Here is a 14,625-nt window from a genome sequence, read left to right on the forward strand (position 1 = left end):
AGACACGCTTGGTTTAGAGTTTTGGCAAACCATAATTGTATTAACTGATTTACAGACATGATCCTGGCACCTGAATTTGGAACTCTCAGATAAATTCCTGTTATAGTAGTAAGGCTAGTGGAAACCTTGATTAATCTAGTATCTTCAGTATCAACTAACAAAATTATGTAACCAAACCATTCATGGACACAAAAATATGTCCAGAGGAAGATGCATCCCAGCTTCTTACAAACATCTGAATTTAGGAGCCAGAACTATTTAAATGCTATAATATGTAATAAATTTGAAGATTTTGAGGCTTTTCTGTGAATTTTATCATAGATTCCCCTTTCCCTTATCTAACCTCCTACTTCTCGCCCATCCCCCAAAAACAGAGTTCAAATGCCCATCACCACGCAGGTTCTTTGAATGATAACTATGGCATGGTACCCTTTTAGGAAAACGTGGGTAGGGGTGTGTGTAGCAGAAAACAACTTGAAATTATATAGGATTGTAACTTTATAGTTACATATTACAACTTTAGGATTACAATTCAATACCTTTACATATCTTTCCTACAATTGAGAGTATACTGCTGCTAAGCAGCAGAGGAGCCTTGATTCTCACACTTTAATGATCAGAACTATAAAGTATGTTAATTGTGTGAGTTCCAGGTCAGAGCTGTTATTTTCAAACTTAACCAACATTAAAGTACACATGACTACTTTTGAGCAGCAGTTCAAGTTTGTTTCATCAAATTATAATCCCTAGAAATCTTCCACAAAGAAAGAGTTGCATAGGTACATTAGTTATGGAAATAGTAAATTATTTTTTCTTTGCCTTTGAGATTCACAGCACACATTAATACTAAAGAAACCTTTATAATTTTATTGGAATCCACTGATTCCCAAACTGTTTGACCATGGATCCTTTTTACAGGTGGCATCTATTATTACACTGGACATACTTTGGAAAATGCTGTTCTGGAATAAGTTTTTAAAATAATTAAACACCAGGTTCAAATGTATTACATTCCTATAGATCCTTAGCCAGCTGTGTGAATCACAGCTCTCTCCTTGTGTTCTTAAACTTTGAAGATCATGCCCCACCCTGAATTCCGTCTTAGAGTTCAACCCTTCAAAAGTTTGCACTGACTCACAAGGTTTCATGCTGCTTAGTCATCTCAGCCCTTTGCAGTGTATTCCTGTGCTGATGCTCTTAAAGTCACACCTTTCTTTGAAAGAATGCCCTAGTCTAGGACTGCTGACCAACTACCTGAATCTTCCAGTTATAGACATCAAAAATGTAAAGAGGAATATAGGTTGCCTTTATACCAGGAATATAAAAACTCCCTGCTATCAAAGCCAGCACTTTTCTTTACCCTTGAAGAGTAGAAAATTCTTCATCAGTTACCAGGCTAAAAACTTGTTTAAACCAATGTATTTAGTCATTTGCTCATTCATCCAACAAACATTTATTTAAATCCCATATTGAAAAGGCTTTGATGATACAATCTTGAAAAAGAAAAGTTTTGTTAAGTGGCTCACCAACTCTGTGGCTATGCCAACCTGCAATCTTATAAATTACCTCAAATCAAAGCCTATCTGAAAATATTCTGTTGTGATCAATATGACACAGTTTTCAACAGTCTTAAACTGGGTTGATTTCACTAATCAAGGGCAAATTGACTAAATGCTAAATAGATGAAACTGTTAGCATGAATAATTTGCCTTAGTTTTATATTATACTAAAATTTAGCTTTCTATAAGAATAGAACTATGAAATAAAATATTGTTTCAAACTGCACAAAGCATCTCCAGAATTTTTAAGAACAAAGACCCAGTAATCAGCCAGACTGCCTGGGCTTGAGCCTTGGCTTTACCACTTACGGTCTGAACTTGGGCAGATGACTTAATGTGAGCTTCAGTTCCTTCATCTATATGAACAGGAGATGATATCTAGCTAATGGGATTTTCTGCAGGATTAAAATGTGCTAATATCTGTAAGCTACTCAGTACAGTGTCCAGTTTGAAGTTGTTGCTCCATAAAGGGTTGCCATCAATATTATTCTCTGTCACATATGACAAATACAATGTTTTATCTGTTTTTTATCCCATATTCTATAAGGCAAAATGATTCCATAGAGTAGCTATTCATAGAGTATTCCATAGAGTAGCTATTTGTTGAAGTAGTTGATGAGAGGGCAGGAAATTTTTTTTTTTTTAAGTTCTAGGGTACATGTGTACAACATGCAGGTTTGTTACATATGTATACATGTGCCATGTTGGTTTGCTGCACCCATTAACTCGTCATTTACATTAGGTATTTCTCCTAATGTTATTCCTCCCCCCTCCCTCCACCCCATGACAGGCCCCAGTGTGTGATGTTCTCCGGAGGGCAGGAATTTTAAAAAGGAGATACTCAGGTATCTGTTCTGGAAAAGTGAGATGAAAAGAAGCTATACCTGGCCAAAGAGAGGGCACTGTTCATTTCTGATGTACACATTTCCTTAGTTCATTCCCTGCTCTTCCTTCTGCTACACTGGTCTTTTAAGTGCGATTAGAAACGTAGAGGACAAAAGGACAGTTCAAGCATCTTCCCTAAATGATTGCATATGTATCTGTTCATCTCTTGTGGTATTCTTTTCTCAAGCTCTGTTGTGATTTTTATAAAATTTTTTACTAAGAATTCTATATCTGTTTCACATAAACTGTTGCTGAGTAAACAGTAAATTGGGGAGGTTAGAAAAAGCTTTCTAAAACAGATTGATGGGAAAAAATGTATTCGATGCCAGAACACAGCTACCATAAAAACCTAGTTATTGGACTCTATTGATTTAGCATGTTTGATCACCAAACAGTTTGGGCTCAAAGCAAAGATACTGTCTAAAAATAGTTTCCTCAAAAAATTTTTATGAAATGGAAGCATAAAGGAAACCCTTTAAAAATATTTTAGCAAATTTGAAAAATACAATTAATTTTGAAGCTGACTCAGAGGCTGCTTTTTTTAAAATATCCAGACCTTCAAATTATTAAAAATGTGAAAATAGAGAAAATTATTTTTTAAAAATTTCTATTATTGAGACCTCCCACTAAATCAGATTTAGTTCAAGAGTTCTAAGACAATGGAACCCTCGGTGGAATGAAGACCAAAATGGGTACTAGAAATAAAGGTGAACATTGTTTTTTTCCATCTAACTTTTGCCAGATGGTCTTATATGTTTTTTGTGTAATAACTTTGTAATAACAAAAACCTATGAGCTATATACTTACATCATTCCAGTGACATGGAGATATTACTGAGATAAGAGAGGTTCAATAATGTGCCCAGTCAGTGGGATTTATTGAATCCAGAGCTTGATGTCTCCTTTGCCATGGAGAGAAGACAGAGCTCTAAGCACCATGAGAAATGAAGGCAGATGGAGAATTTTAAGTTCTGCTCAGTCCTTTTTCATGTAATTCAGTTTTCATATTTGTAAGATTAAATCAAGGGGTAAAAAGTACTTTACCCTGGAACATCTGCAGAACAACTACCTGGCACTATCATGAAAATTTAAAAGTAACTTTTTTTTTTTTAAGAGGCAGGGTCTTACTCTCACCCAGGCTGGAGTGCAGTGGCGTGATCATAGTTCACTGCAGCCTTGAGCTCCCTGGCTCAAGCAGTCTCCACCTCAGCGCCCTGAGTAGCTGGGACTGCAAATGTGTACCACCATGCCTGGCTAATTTTTTTATTTTTTGTAGAGATGGGGTCTCACTATGTTGCCAGGCTGGTCTCAAGTGATCCTCCTGTTTTGGCCTTCCAAAGCACTGGGATTACGTCCTGAGCCACCATGCCCAGCCGAGAACTTTTTTAAATTCCAAGTTTTATTCTTGTTTGTCGATCCTAAGGTAAGTCAACATTTGAGGCGATGGCACTTTTACTTCTTTGGCTTTGGTAGCTTCTAAGCCTTCTGTTTTTTTAATATGAACGGCAGTGGTCTTTTCTACTTAGGCAATTTAAGTTGTCATCTTTTGATGAATGTATTTAAAGCTAAAAGCTTTTTCCTTCTGTGGAGAAAAAACTATGATTAAATCAAATGATTCATACAGGACACTGTCACAAAACCACTCAACGATGAGTTGACTGATTTTAATGCATGTTCCTAATGTTTAAAATTAACGTTTATAATTCTCTGATATTTATTTATTGTAGGATGTAATTAAAACCATTGTGCAGAGTGGTGGCATCAAGCATTTGGTTACCATGGCAACTAGTGAACATGTAATAATGCAGAATGAAGCTCTTGTTGCTTTGGCATTAATAGCAGCTTTAGAATTGGGTAAGTACCCCAGTGACAAACTTATTTTCTTCTATTTTTATCTTGGATGAAAGGAAGCATAGAAGTGGAGTTGAAGTCAGACAGAACCTTGACTGGAAGCATTTTACTAGTGTCTGTACTGTTCTCTGAATCTATGGAAATCATTCCATATAGGTTGTTCCAGCTGTCCCCTTTAGGCTGTGTTTTTGGTAACACTTTTAGGGCAATGCGGTAAGGTAAGTTTAACTTTTAAATAATGTCTCAAGTTACAGCCACTTAGAGAGTAGAGAAAACATTTTCAGCAGGCTTCACAGAGAAACCAAACAATATTTAGAATACGACAGCATATGAAGAGTCTGCTACTCTCCCCGTGACCCAGACTTTCTCTTCCATCTCTGCTCATTCTCTCTACTACCGATTCTTTCTTGCTGTTCTCCTTCTCCATCACCGTGACTTCCGTTGCTTGGTAGCATTGCCTTACTCTAATGTCTTATCTTCTGTGTTACTCTTCTGTGTGTTTTACATTCAGAACCCCCCCAAAGCAGAGGCTAAATAATTTCATTAGTTTCAGTTTAACATAGCATTTTTTTTTTTTTTTTTTTTTTTGAGACAGTCTTGCTTTGTCACCCAGGCTGGAGTGCAATGACGCAATCTCAGCTCACTGCAACCTCCGTGTCCTGGGTTCAAGCAGTTCTCGTGCCTCAGCCTCCCGAGTAGCTGGGATTACAGGCATGCACCACTGCACCTGGCTAATTTTTGTATGTTTTGTAGAGATGGGGTTTCACCATGTTGACCAGGCTGGTCTTAAAAACTCCTGACCTGAGGTGATTCACCCACTTCAGCCTCCCAGAGTGCTGGGTTTACAGGCGTGATCCACCAAGCCCGGCCCTAACATAGCATTTCTAATGGGCAGAATTCATCATGAGAAGCTAATTCATAGGCATCTAGTTTATGAATAGCATCAACTAGATGGCTTAGGAGCCAACCCAAGACAGTCAGCCAGGGATGGTATAATAGAGTCACATGGCCTGTGGTTAAGGCCTAAGGCTGCTTTACACAAAGGAGGACTTTACACTTAGTAGGGATGTCCTATCCAATTCAAAGCCATTTGGATAAATACTGTTAACTGATAGCCTCTTAATTCCCACTGATTACTTATATCCATAATTCTCACACTGGGACGAATGGGCCCTCCAACCCCAGTTCCAGGAAGAGGAAACACTCATGTGAGTATTTTTTTATGTGCATAGAGTGTGTAATGATCAAGTCAAGGTGTATAGGATATCCTTCTCCTTGAATGGTCTATTGTTGACTGGAAGCCTTACCAATAACAGTCAGTGAACACATATTTTGTATATTATATACTATATTCTTATAATAAATCTAGAGAAAAGAAAATGTTAAGAAAATCATAGGGAAGAGAAAATATATTTACTATTTATTAAATAGAAGTGGATTATCAAGAAGGTCTTGATCCTTGTCTTCACATTGAGTAGGCTGAGGAAGGGGAAGAACAGAAGAAGGGGCTTAGTCTTGCTCTCTCAGGGATGGCAGAAGAGAAGAAAATCCAGGTATAAGTGAACCCACACAGTTCAAACCTGTGTTGTTCAAGGGTCAACTGTATATTCTTTGGTGAAATGCTTTTTGTTTTGTTTTGTTTTTGACTATTGAGTTTTGAGAGTTCTTTATATATTCTAAAAGTTTATAGTTCTATATTTTACATTTAAGTCTGTAATCCATTTTGAGTTAATATCGGTGTAAGGTATGAGGTTTAGGTTAGGGTTCGTTTTCTTTGTCCCATTGATGTCTAATTGTACTAGCACCTTTTGTTGAAAAGCTTTCTTTCCTCCACTGAACTGATTTTGTACCATCGTCAAAAGTCAGTTGAGTGTATATGTGTGAGTCTATTTCTGGGTCTTCTATTCAGTGCCTTTGACATAAGTGTCTATGTTGCCACCAGTAATATGCTATCTTGATTACTGTAGCTATAGAGTAAGCCTTAATACTGGACAGAGGAATTTCTCACACTTCATTCTTCTTTATCAAGATTGTTTTAGCTATTTTAGGGCCTGTGGCTTTCCATATAAGTTTTAGTATAAGCTTGTCTATTTTCTATAGAAAATCTTGCTAGGATTTTGATCGAAATTGCATTGAGTCCTTATCTTTTACTTGTGGAGGAAATTATGTGATTTATAGGATTTGCTCCAAAATAATTTGAGATGGATGAAAGGAGGTAAAAGACAGATTGGCCATAATTCTTTAAGGTGATAAGTGCAAAATGTATATTATTATACCATCTTTTCTGATTTTGCATGTGTTTAACATTTTCCCTAATAAAAAGTTTAATTGTCTCATATTAAAAGAAATGTGTTAGTATTAAATATTAAGCTCAAACACCTGAAATGTCTACTGAAATCTAGTTCTATTTATTCTTTTCACGTGGTCTGAATTTAATATTATTTTTCTAGGTCATTATTATTTATCAGTTCCATTTGGAAGGTTTCATATGGTCAATTTCTGGAAAAGGAAGCAGTGTTTATCCTGAGGGTACTGGGTTCGTACACAGTAGATACAATTTATACTTTGTTTTATTTTGTAGGCACTGCTGAGAAAGATCTAGAAAGTGCTAAACTTGTACAGATTTTACATAGACTGCTAGCAGATGAGAGAAGTGCTCCTGAAATCAAATATAATTCCATGGTCCTGATATGTGCTCTTATGGGATCTGGTAAGTAGTATTCCATCATCTGATCTCCATAAACATATGGTTCACATTAAATATTAAACATGGAGTAATAGTAGATGATGGCTTTGGGTTTTAAAGCCATTAGAAATTAGTTTGTGGAGGTTATAAGATTGCTTTTTTCCCCTGTTACTGTAACCACTCATTTCTTTATGGTGATAACATTGAAAATCTCTTCTAGCTGTCTTGAAATATACACTACATTGGTATTTTCTAGCCATCCAACTGTATAATAGATAGAATTACTTTTCACTTACGATATTCCCAAAAGATTCTTACTATAATAGAAAGTATCATATAGTGAATCTAGACAACATTCAGTATTGCAAAATCAGTAAGTCTCATGAACCCTAAAATGTTATTTTATAGCAAACACAGGTTCTGATTTCTGATTTTGTATGCCATAATATTAACTAAGAAATTTGTTTAGGAGGCCGGGCACGGTGGCTCATGCTTGTAATCCCAGCACTTTGGGAGGCTGAGGTGGTGGATCTTTTGAGACCAGCCTGGCCAACATGGTGAAACCCCATCTCTACTAAAAATACAAAAATTAGCCAGGAGTGGTGGCACACGCCTGTAGTCCCAGCTACTCAGGAGGCTGAGGCAAGAGAATCGCTTGAACCCGGGAGGCAGAGGTTGCAGCCAAGAGATTGTACCACTACTCCAGCCTAGGCAACAGAGCAAGACTCTGTGTCAAAAAAAAAAAAAAAAAAAATTGTTCAAGAAATCATTGGTATATCTTCTATGGACATTGGCATATCTTAGTATATGTTCTATGGACACTTGAAAAGAGTGTGTATTGTGCAATTATTGATTACTGTTGTATAAATGTGAATTTGATTCTGTTGGCACTAGTGCCAAGTTTCCTGTATTCTTGCTAGTTTTCCAGTTAATTGTTCTGTCAGTTGTCGAGAGGAAGGGTGTTGAAGTTTCCCGCTATAATTGTAGATTTAACTATTTCTCCTTTCTATTCTGTCCATTTTTGCTTAACATAGTTTTCAGCTCTGTTGTTAGGTACCTACACCTTTAGGATTGCTGTGCTTTCTTGAGGGATTGACCCTTTTATCATTATATGATGTACCTCTCTCTGGTATTTTTCTTTGCTCTCATCAACTTTATCTGACTTTAACATAGCTACTTCTGCTTTTTTTTTTATTATTATTATTACTATTTTATTTTCTTTCATGTGCCACAAGAAGCCATCCTACTTTCTTTTGAATAACATTCACATGATCTTTTCCCACTCTTTTAGTTTCAGTCTGCTGTATTGTATTTGAAATGAGTTTCTTGTATGCAGTGCAAAGTTGTATCATTTTCTAATCTACTCTACCAGTCCCTTTTGTGTATTTAGACCATTTACATTTAATGAGATGACTGATATGGCTCAAGTCTGCAATCTTATTTTTGTTTTCTGTTTGTCCCATTTCTTCTTTCTTTTCCTTTTTTTTTTTTTTTTTTTTTTTTGAGACAGAGTCTCACTCTGTCGCCCAGGCCGGAGTGCGACGATCTCGGCTCACTGTTCTTTATTTCTGACTTCCTATGGATTAAACATTTTTTAGTCATTTACATTTATTCTTCCTCATATATATATATATATATATATACGTATATATATATATGTGTGTGTATATATATATACGTATATATATATATGTGTGTGTATATATATATGTGTGTGTGTGTATATATATATGTGTGTGTGTATATATATATATATGTGTGTGTGTATATATATATATATGTGTGTGTGTGTATATATATATATATGTATATATATATATATATATTTTTTTTTTTTTTGTGACAGAGTCTTGCTCTGTTGCCCAGGCTGGAGTGCAGTGGGGTGATCTTGGCATACTGCAACTTCCGCCTCTAGGGTTCAAGTGATTCTCATGCCTCAGCCTCCCGAGTAGCTGGGATTACAGATGCCTGCCACATCACACCTGGCTAATTTTTGTATTTTTAGTAGAGGCGGGCACTCTGTTGCCCAGGCTGGTCTTGAACTCCTGACCTCAGGTGATCTACCTGCCTTGGCCTCCCAAAGTGCTGGGATTACAGGTATGAGCCTCTCATATATATCATTCTTAAATATTTCTTCTACATATATTAGAATCACATTAGACAGTGTTACAACTTTTCTTTCAACCACCAAACATATTTCAGAAAACTCTTTGAAAGAGAAGGGAAGCCTATCGTATTTACTCACATTTTTAGATTTCTTATTTTTGTTATGTCATTCCCTTTCTGTTTAGAGAACTTCCTTTAGCCATACTGCTAGCAACAAATTTTTAGCAAAAAAAAAATTTTTTTCTTTCGTAGTGAAAGGGAAATGACATTCTCAAATGAGAGAAAATGGGTATAGGATTCTGGGTTCACAGTTCTTTTCTTTACTTGAAAACTGTTGTGCCACTTTTTTCTAGCCTCCCTGGTTTCTGATGAGAAATCCACTGTGTTCCTATGTGTGTTTTTTTCCCCTATAGGTAACGTGTCATTTTTGTCTCTCAGGACTTACTTTGCGTTTAGTATTCAGAAGTTTAACTATGATGTGTCTTGGCGTGAATGTCTTTGGGTTTATCCTGTTTGAGTTTGCTCAGCTTCTTAAATTGATAGGTTTATGTCTTTTGCTAAATTGGGAAGTTTTGACTGTTACTTCTTCAGGTACTTTTCAGCCCCATTCTGTCCACTCTTTCCAGACCTCTGATGACACTAATGTGAGATCTTTAATTATAGTCCTGTAGGTCCCCGAGGTTTTGTTCTTTTTTACCCCCAGATTATTTTCTTACTGTTGTACAGACTGAGTAATTTCTATTGTTTTATCTTGGAAGTTCTCTGATTATTTTCCTTGTCCCCTCTATTCTGATGTTGAACCTATTTTTATTTCAGTTACATATTTTAGTTCAAAAATTTCCATTTGCTTTTTCTTTATATCTTCTATTTCCTTGCAGAGACTTTGAGTCTCTTCCATTTGTTTAGGCATTTTTAAAATTGTGGTAAAATATACAAAACATAAAATTTACTGTTTTAACCTTTTTTAAGTATACAGTTTAATGGCATTAAGAACATTGCTGTGCAATGACCACCAGCATCCATCTCCAGAACCACCTTCATTTTCACAAACCGAAACTCTGTACTCCTTAACCAATAACTCCCCATTTACCCCTCCCCACAGCCTCTGGCAATCACCATTTATTTTGTATCTCCATCATTTGACAACTCTAGGCACCGCATATATGTGGAATAATAAACTTTTGTCCTTTTTTGTCTAGCTTATTTCACTTAGGTCTTTAAGGCTGATCTGCGTTGTAGCACATGTCAGAATTTCATTTCCTTTTAAAGCTGAATAATTTTCCATCATATGTATATATCACATTTTGTTTATCCATTCATCAATCCATGGACATTTGGGCCATTTCCACCTTTTGGTTTTTGTGAATAATGCTGCTGTGAACATTGGTATACAAATATCTGAGTCTCTGCTTTTAATTATTTTTGGTATACACTCAGAAGTGGAATTACTAGATCATATGGTCATTCAATGTTTAATTTTTTGCTTAAATACTGTTTTTATTAATTAAATAGTGTCATACTCTTTTTCACAGTGGCTGGACCATTGTACATTTCTGCCAGCAGTACACATGGATTATAATTTCTCAACATCCTCATCAATATTTGCTGTGTTTTAGTATGGCCAAACTTATGAGTGTGAGGTGGCATCTTACTGTGGTTTTTATTTGCATTTCCCTAATGATTACTGATGGGAATCTTTTCATGTGTTTGTGGGCCATTTGTATATCTTCTTTGGAGAAATGTCTATTCAAGTCTTTGCCCATTTTTAGAATTGAAGGGTTTGTTGTTGTTGTTGTTGTTGTTATTGTTGAGTTGTAAGAGTTTTGGTTTTTTGAGACGGAGGTTCGCTCTTGTTGCCCAGGTGGGAGTGCAATGGCGTGATTTCAGCTCACTGTAACCTCCGCCTCTCAGGTTCAAGCGATTCTCCTGCCTCAGCCTCCTGAGTAGCTGGGACTACAGGCATGCACCACCATGCCCAGCTAATTTTGTATTTTTAGTAGAAACGGGGTTTCTGCATGTTGGTCAGGCTGGTCTCAAACTCCTGACCTCAGGTGATCCACCCACCTTGGCCTCCCAAAGTGCTGGGATAACAGGCATGAGCCACCATGCCTGGCCCAAGTTGTAGGAGTTTATACCAGTACCCCACTATTTTGATTATTGTAGCTTTGTAGTAAGTTTTGAAATCAGTTAGTATGAGAACTCCAGCTTTGTTCATTTTCAAGATTGTTTTGGAGATTTAGGGTCCCTTGAGATTCCATATGAATTTTAGGATAGATTTTTCTATTACTACCAAAAACACTGGTTCATTGATTTATGTCAGTTGTATCAAAATAAACACATCAGTTTCAGTAGTACTGATTATGTTAAGCTTATTAGACTTCACTCTTCCCATATAACAGTTCTTACAGTCCTAACAGGAATCCTATATTTTCTTGTAATTGAAGTTAGAGAAAGCAAGTCAGAAAGAAGAGGATAAAAAGTCTAAAAGGGAGTCCAGTGTCACAGAAATTTGTTGAAGGATATGAAGTATAGACTTTTCTTTTGCCACAAAATTAATTTGAAACATATCCTAAGCTTTTTGGTAAGTCATTGGACTTCGTATTTGAACTGGTGATAGGGTTGTATGTAACCAAACTTTGAGATCATACAGTGAGCTGTGTTTAATTATAACTTATAATTGTAATTAATCTTTTACTGTAGAACTTGACATCTCATTTTTCTTTTTAAAAATTGGGTAAGTAGCTGTGCAGTGGGTCATGGCTGTCATCCCAGCTACTTGGGAGACTGAGCTGGATGAATCCCTTGAGGCCAGGAGTTTGAGGCCTCAGTGAGCTGTGACCATGCCACTGTACTCAAACCTGGGCAACAGAGCAAGGTCCCATCTTTCAACTTTTTTGTTTTAATTTTTAAAAAATGTAAAGTTTTTATGATTTTTTTTAAATTATAATACATTCCTAAGAAAGACATTGCTAGGCTACTGCTATGTCTTTTTCCAGAGTTGTTTCTAGTTTTATAGCTTAGTCTTGCCAAAATAAACATTTTGGGTATATGTTTTGGATAGATTGTATAATAATATTAGAACAACCTAACAGAATCATATCTGTTTTTTTGTTTTTGTTTTTGTTTTTGTTTGGCTTCCAGAATCTCTACACAAGGAAGTACAGGATTTGGCTTTTCTAGATGTCGTATCCAAACTTCGCAGTCATGAGAACAAAAGTGTTGCCCAGCAGGCCTCTCTCACAGAGCAGAGACTTACTGTGGAAAGCTGAGAACTGCCCGATACACGGCATCATCCCATCTCTAATTTCCCCTCTGTCCTCCATCCAGCGGCTTCTTCCGCTTCATTCTCTACCATACCACTTGTGCATGCATGTAATGTTCTAATACCAATTGAAGAACTGCTGTAGGTACCTCCCTAATAAGATTTCTAAACCCATAGTTAGTGTGATCATGACTTTGTCAAAGGCAAGTCTCCATCCATAACTGTTCTCTTGTATCCCTGTTGCTTGAGCTACATTAAGTAGAATGTGCATGTTGTAGTCCTATGATGATGTAAACTTGGTACTACATAATGACTTGCTCCACACATGCAGTAAACTACATAATGATGTACTGGTAAACTAGAAACAAAGAATGCAGCAGGATCTGTCTAGCATATTAAAGATGAAACTGAATTGGAAAAAATAGCTCCATTTTTTGGTGCTTGGGAAGCACAGTGACCAAAAAAGCTGTATGGCTGCTTATTTATTAGTCTTTCCTACTAATGTCAAACCCATGGTACCTAGAGTTAAATAAAATTCCAATGCCCTTACTCTTTAACCTGTTGTTTCTCCTTTTTCCTTTGTAGACTGTTGAAACTGCCACAAACTTGGCAAGACTTTCTGAGGTTTCTGATTCCATATTTAATTGACTATTATCAATAGCCTGATATTGAAAAACATTTGTAGTTTTCAGTGTGAAACTAAGGGGTTGAAGAATCGCTATTGGGTTTTGCCTGTATTTTAGATTCTGATACATATGCTGTTTCACTCAGGAACTACTTCTACCAGTTAATCAGCATTATCCAGCACTTGTCTTTAAAAGTCATTTGGCACTTGTTTGTTTTCAACAGAGACAATTGAGTATAGTTTATTGAAGAATGGATTTTTTTTTTTTTTTTTTTTTTGCTGTTTTTCATCATTCAGCTAGAAAGTGAGAAGTTTTATCTTCCATGGTCCTTTTAAATCTTACGTTAGAACTAGCAGGACGTAGGTGGAAAGATGAAGAAATAAGCTTGTCTAGACTAAAGAAAAGAAAGCAGGTTATAAAAGCCATAGTAGCCAGTCCAGTTTATTCTGCAGACAGCCTCATACCAATCGCTGTTAGTTTCCCACCTCCACTTTCCCACTGAGAACTGCAGCAATTTTAAAGGATATGAGAAAGCCAAGACTCAAGAGATGAGAAGACCCCGTTGGCGAAATATAGTGTACTCTTCACTGCCACTGTCACCACCAAATGGGTTTTTAGAGCTTTGAAACACAATCTTTGTAAATTAATGAAAACCTCCCTGTGACCCATCTACCTTCTCCCCATACCAAAATTTGACCACTACTGGCCTAAAAGGCAAGATGGGCTTCGATACAGAAGGACTGCAGGACAGTAGAAAGGGCTGCCATGGAGGTGACAAGAGCTCCTTCCTCTCCAACATGTGATGCTACATATCTCTGTGGGTGATCTAAGTTGGACTTTTGACTCTAAAACAGCTATAATCCAAGAAAGGTAAAATTCTAATGGAGGTAAAGAATCCTGACTGATTGTTCCTTTTGATGTCCAAATAAGGGATTGTCGTGAGTACTTATGCTACACTTACTATAAGAATGATATTGTTTGTCTTTCTCCTGGGCTGGATAGCGGACTATATTTTATTACAGGCTTTGAGAGACATCTGTCATGTTGCATAACTGTTCATATTAATAACTTAATAAATAGTATATGAAGCTATAATGGCATCATTTGTTTTTTTCCGTATATTTTATCTATATTTCCAACTCCTAGAATAGGGCTTGCTATTGATGTTCAACAAATATTTGTTGATTGAATGAATGAATCCTGCATCCATGAAGTTTCCAGACTGCCTGAACTAATTCCAGAAAGATAGACTGACTGACTGATAGAGAGTTTGCAATTTGATAGTTTGTCTGACTTTAGGGAAAAAAATTTAACAAAAGCATCCTAAAATCATAGACGTGAGAGAAGTTACCATCTAGCCAGCTACCAGCCATCAATTTGCTAATATGCTAGGAACTCCCATCTCCAACAAAATAAAGTGCAATTCAAAGTACTCATCATTGTATAGAAAGACCAGAAGGCTGTAATGGGGGCTACCAAATTATATGGTACACTGATGTGCCATTGCAGTGGATGGGAGAGTCTATAGACTGTACTCTCCCTTATCTCCTACTAAATCTTAGTCCTAGAGACCACTATTAAGTTAGTTTGCTACCCACTAAGAGTACATTCCAAGGGAGATGACGGGAGGGAAGAACAGCACAACAAAGCT

General features: G+C 36.6%; 1 protein-coding gene across 5 annotated transcripts in view; it reads left to right on the forward strand.

Annotated features, from left to right (window-relative positions):
* Positions 1-14,065, forward strand: part of RAP1GDS1 (Rap1 GTPase-GDP dissociation stimulator 1) — a 181,817-nt gene extending 167,752 nt beyond the window's left edge. For all 5 annotated transcript variants that reach the window (XM_010358639.2, XM_010358644.2, XM_010358648.2 and 2 more), the window contains 3 exons: positions 4,171-4,297; positions 6,876-7,004; positions 12,228-14,065. In XM_010358639.2, coding sequence (XP_010356941.1) covers positions 4,171-4,297; positions 6,876-7,004; positions 12,228-12,355 — 384 coding nt within the window. In that variant the 3' untranslated portion in view covers positions 12,356-14,065. The remainder of the gene's footprint in view (positions 1-4,170; positions 4,298-6,875; positions 7,005-12,227) is intronic.
* The last annotated feature ends 560 nt before the right edge of the window (positions 14,066-14,625 follow it).

The sequence above is a fragment of the Rhinopithecus roxellana genome, chromosome 2, assembly GCF_007565055.1.
Source record: "Rhinopithecus roxellana isolate Shanxi Qingling chromosome 2, ASM756505v1, whole genome shotgun sequence".
Classification (NCBI taxonomy): Eukaryota; Metazoa; Chordata; class Mammalia; order Primates; family Cercopithecidae; genus Rhinopithecus; species Rhinopithecus roxellana.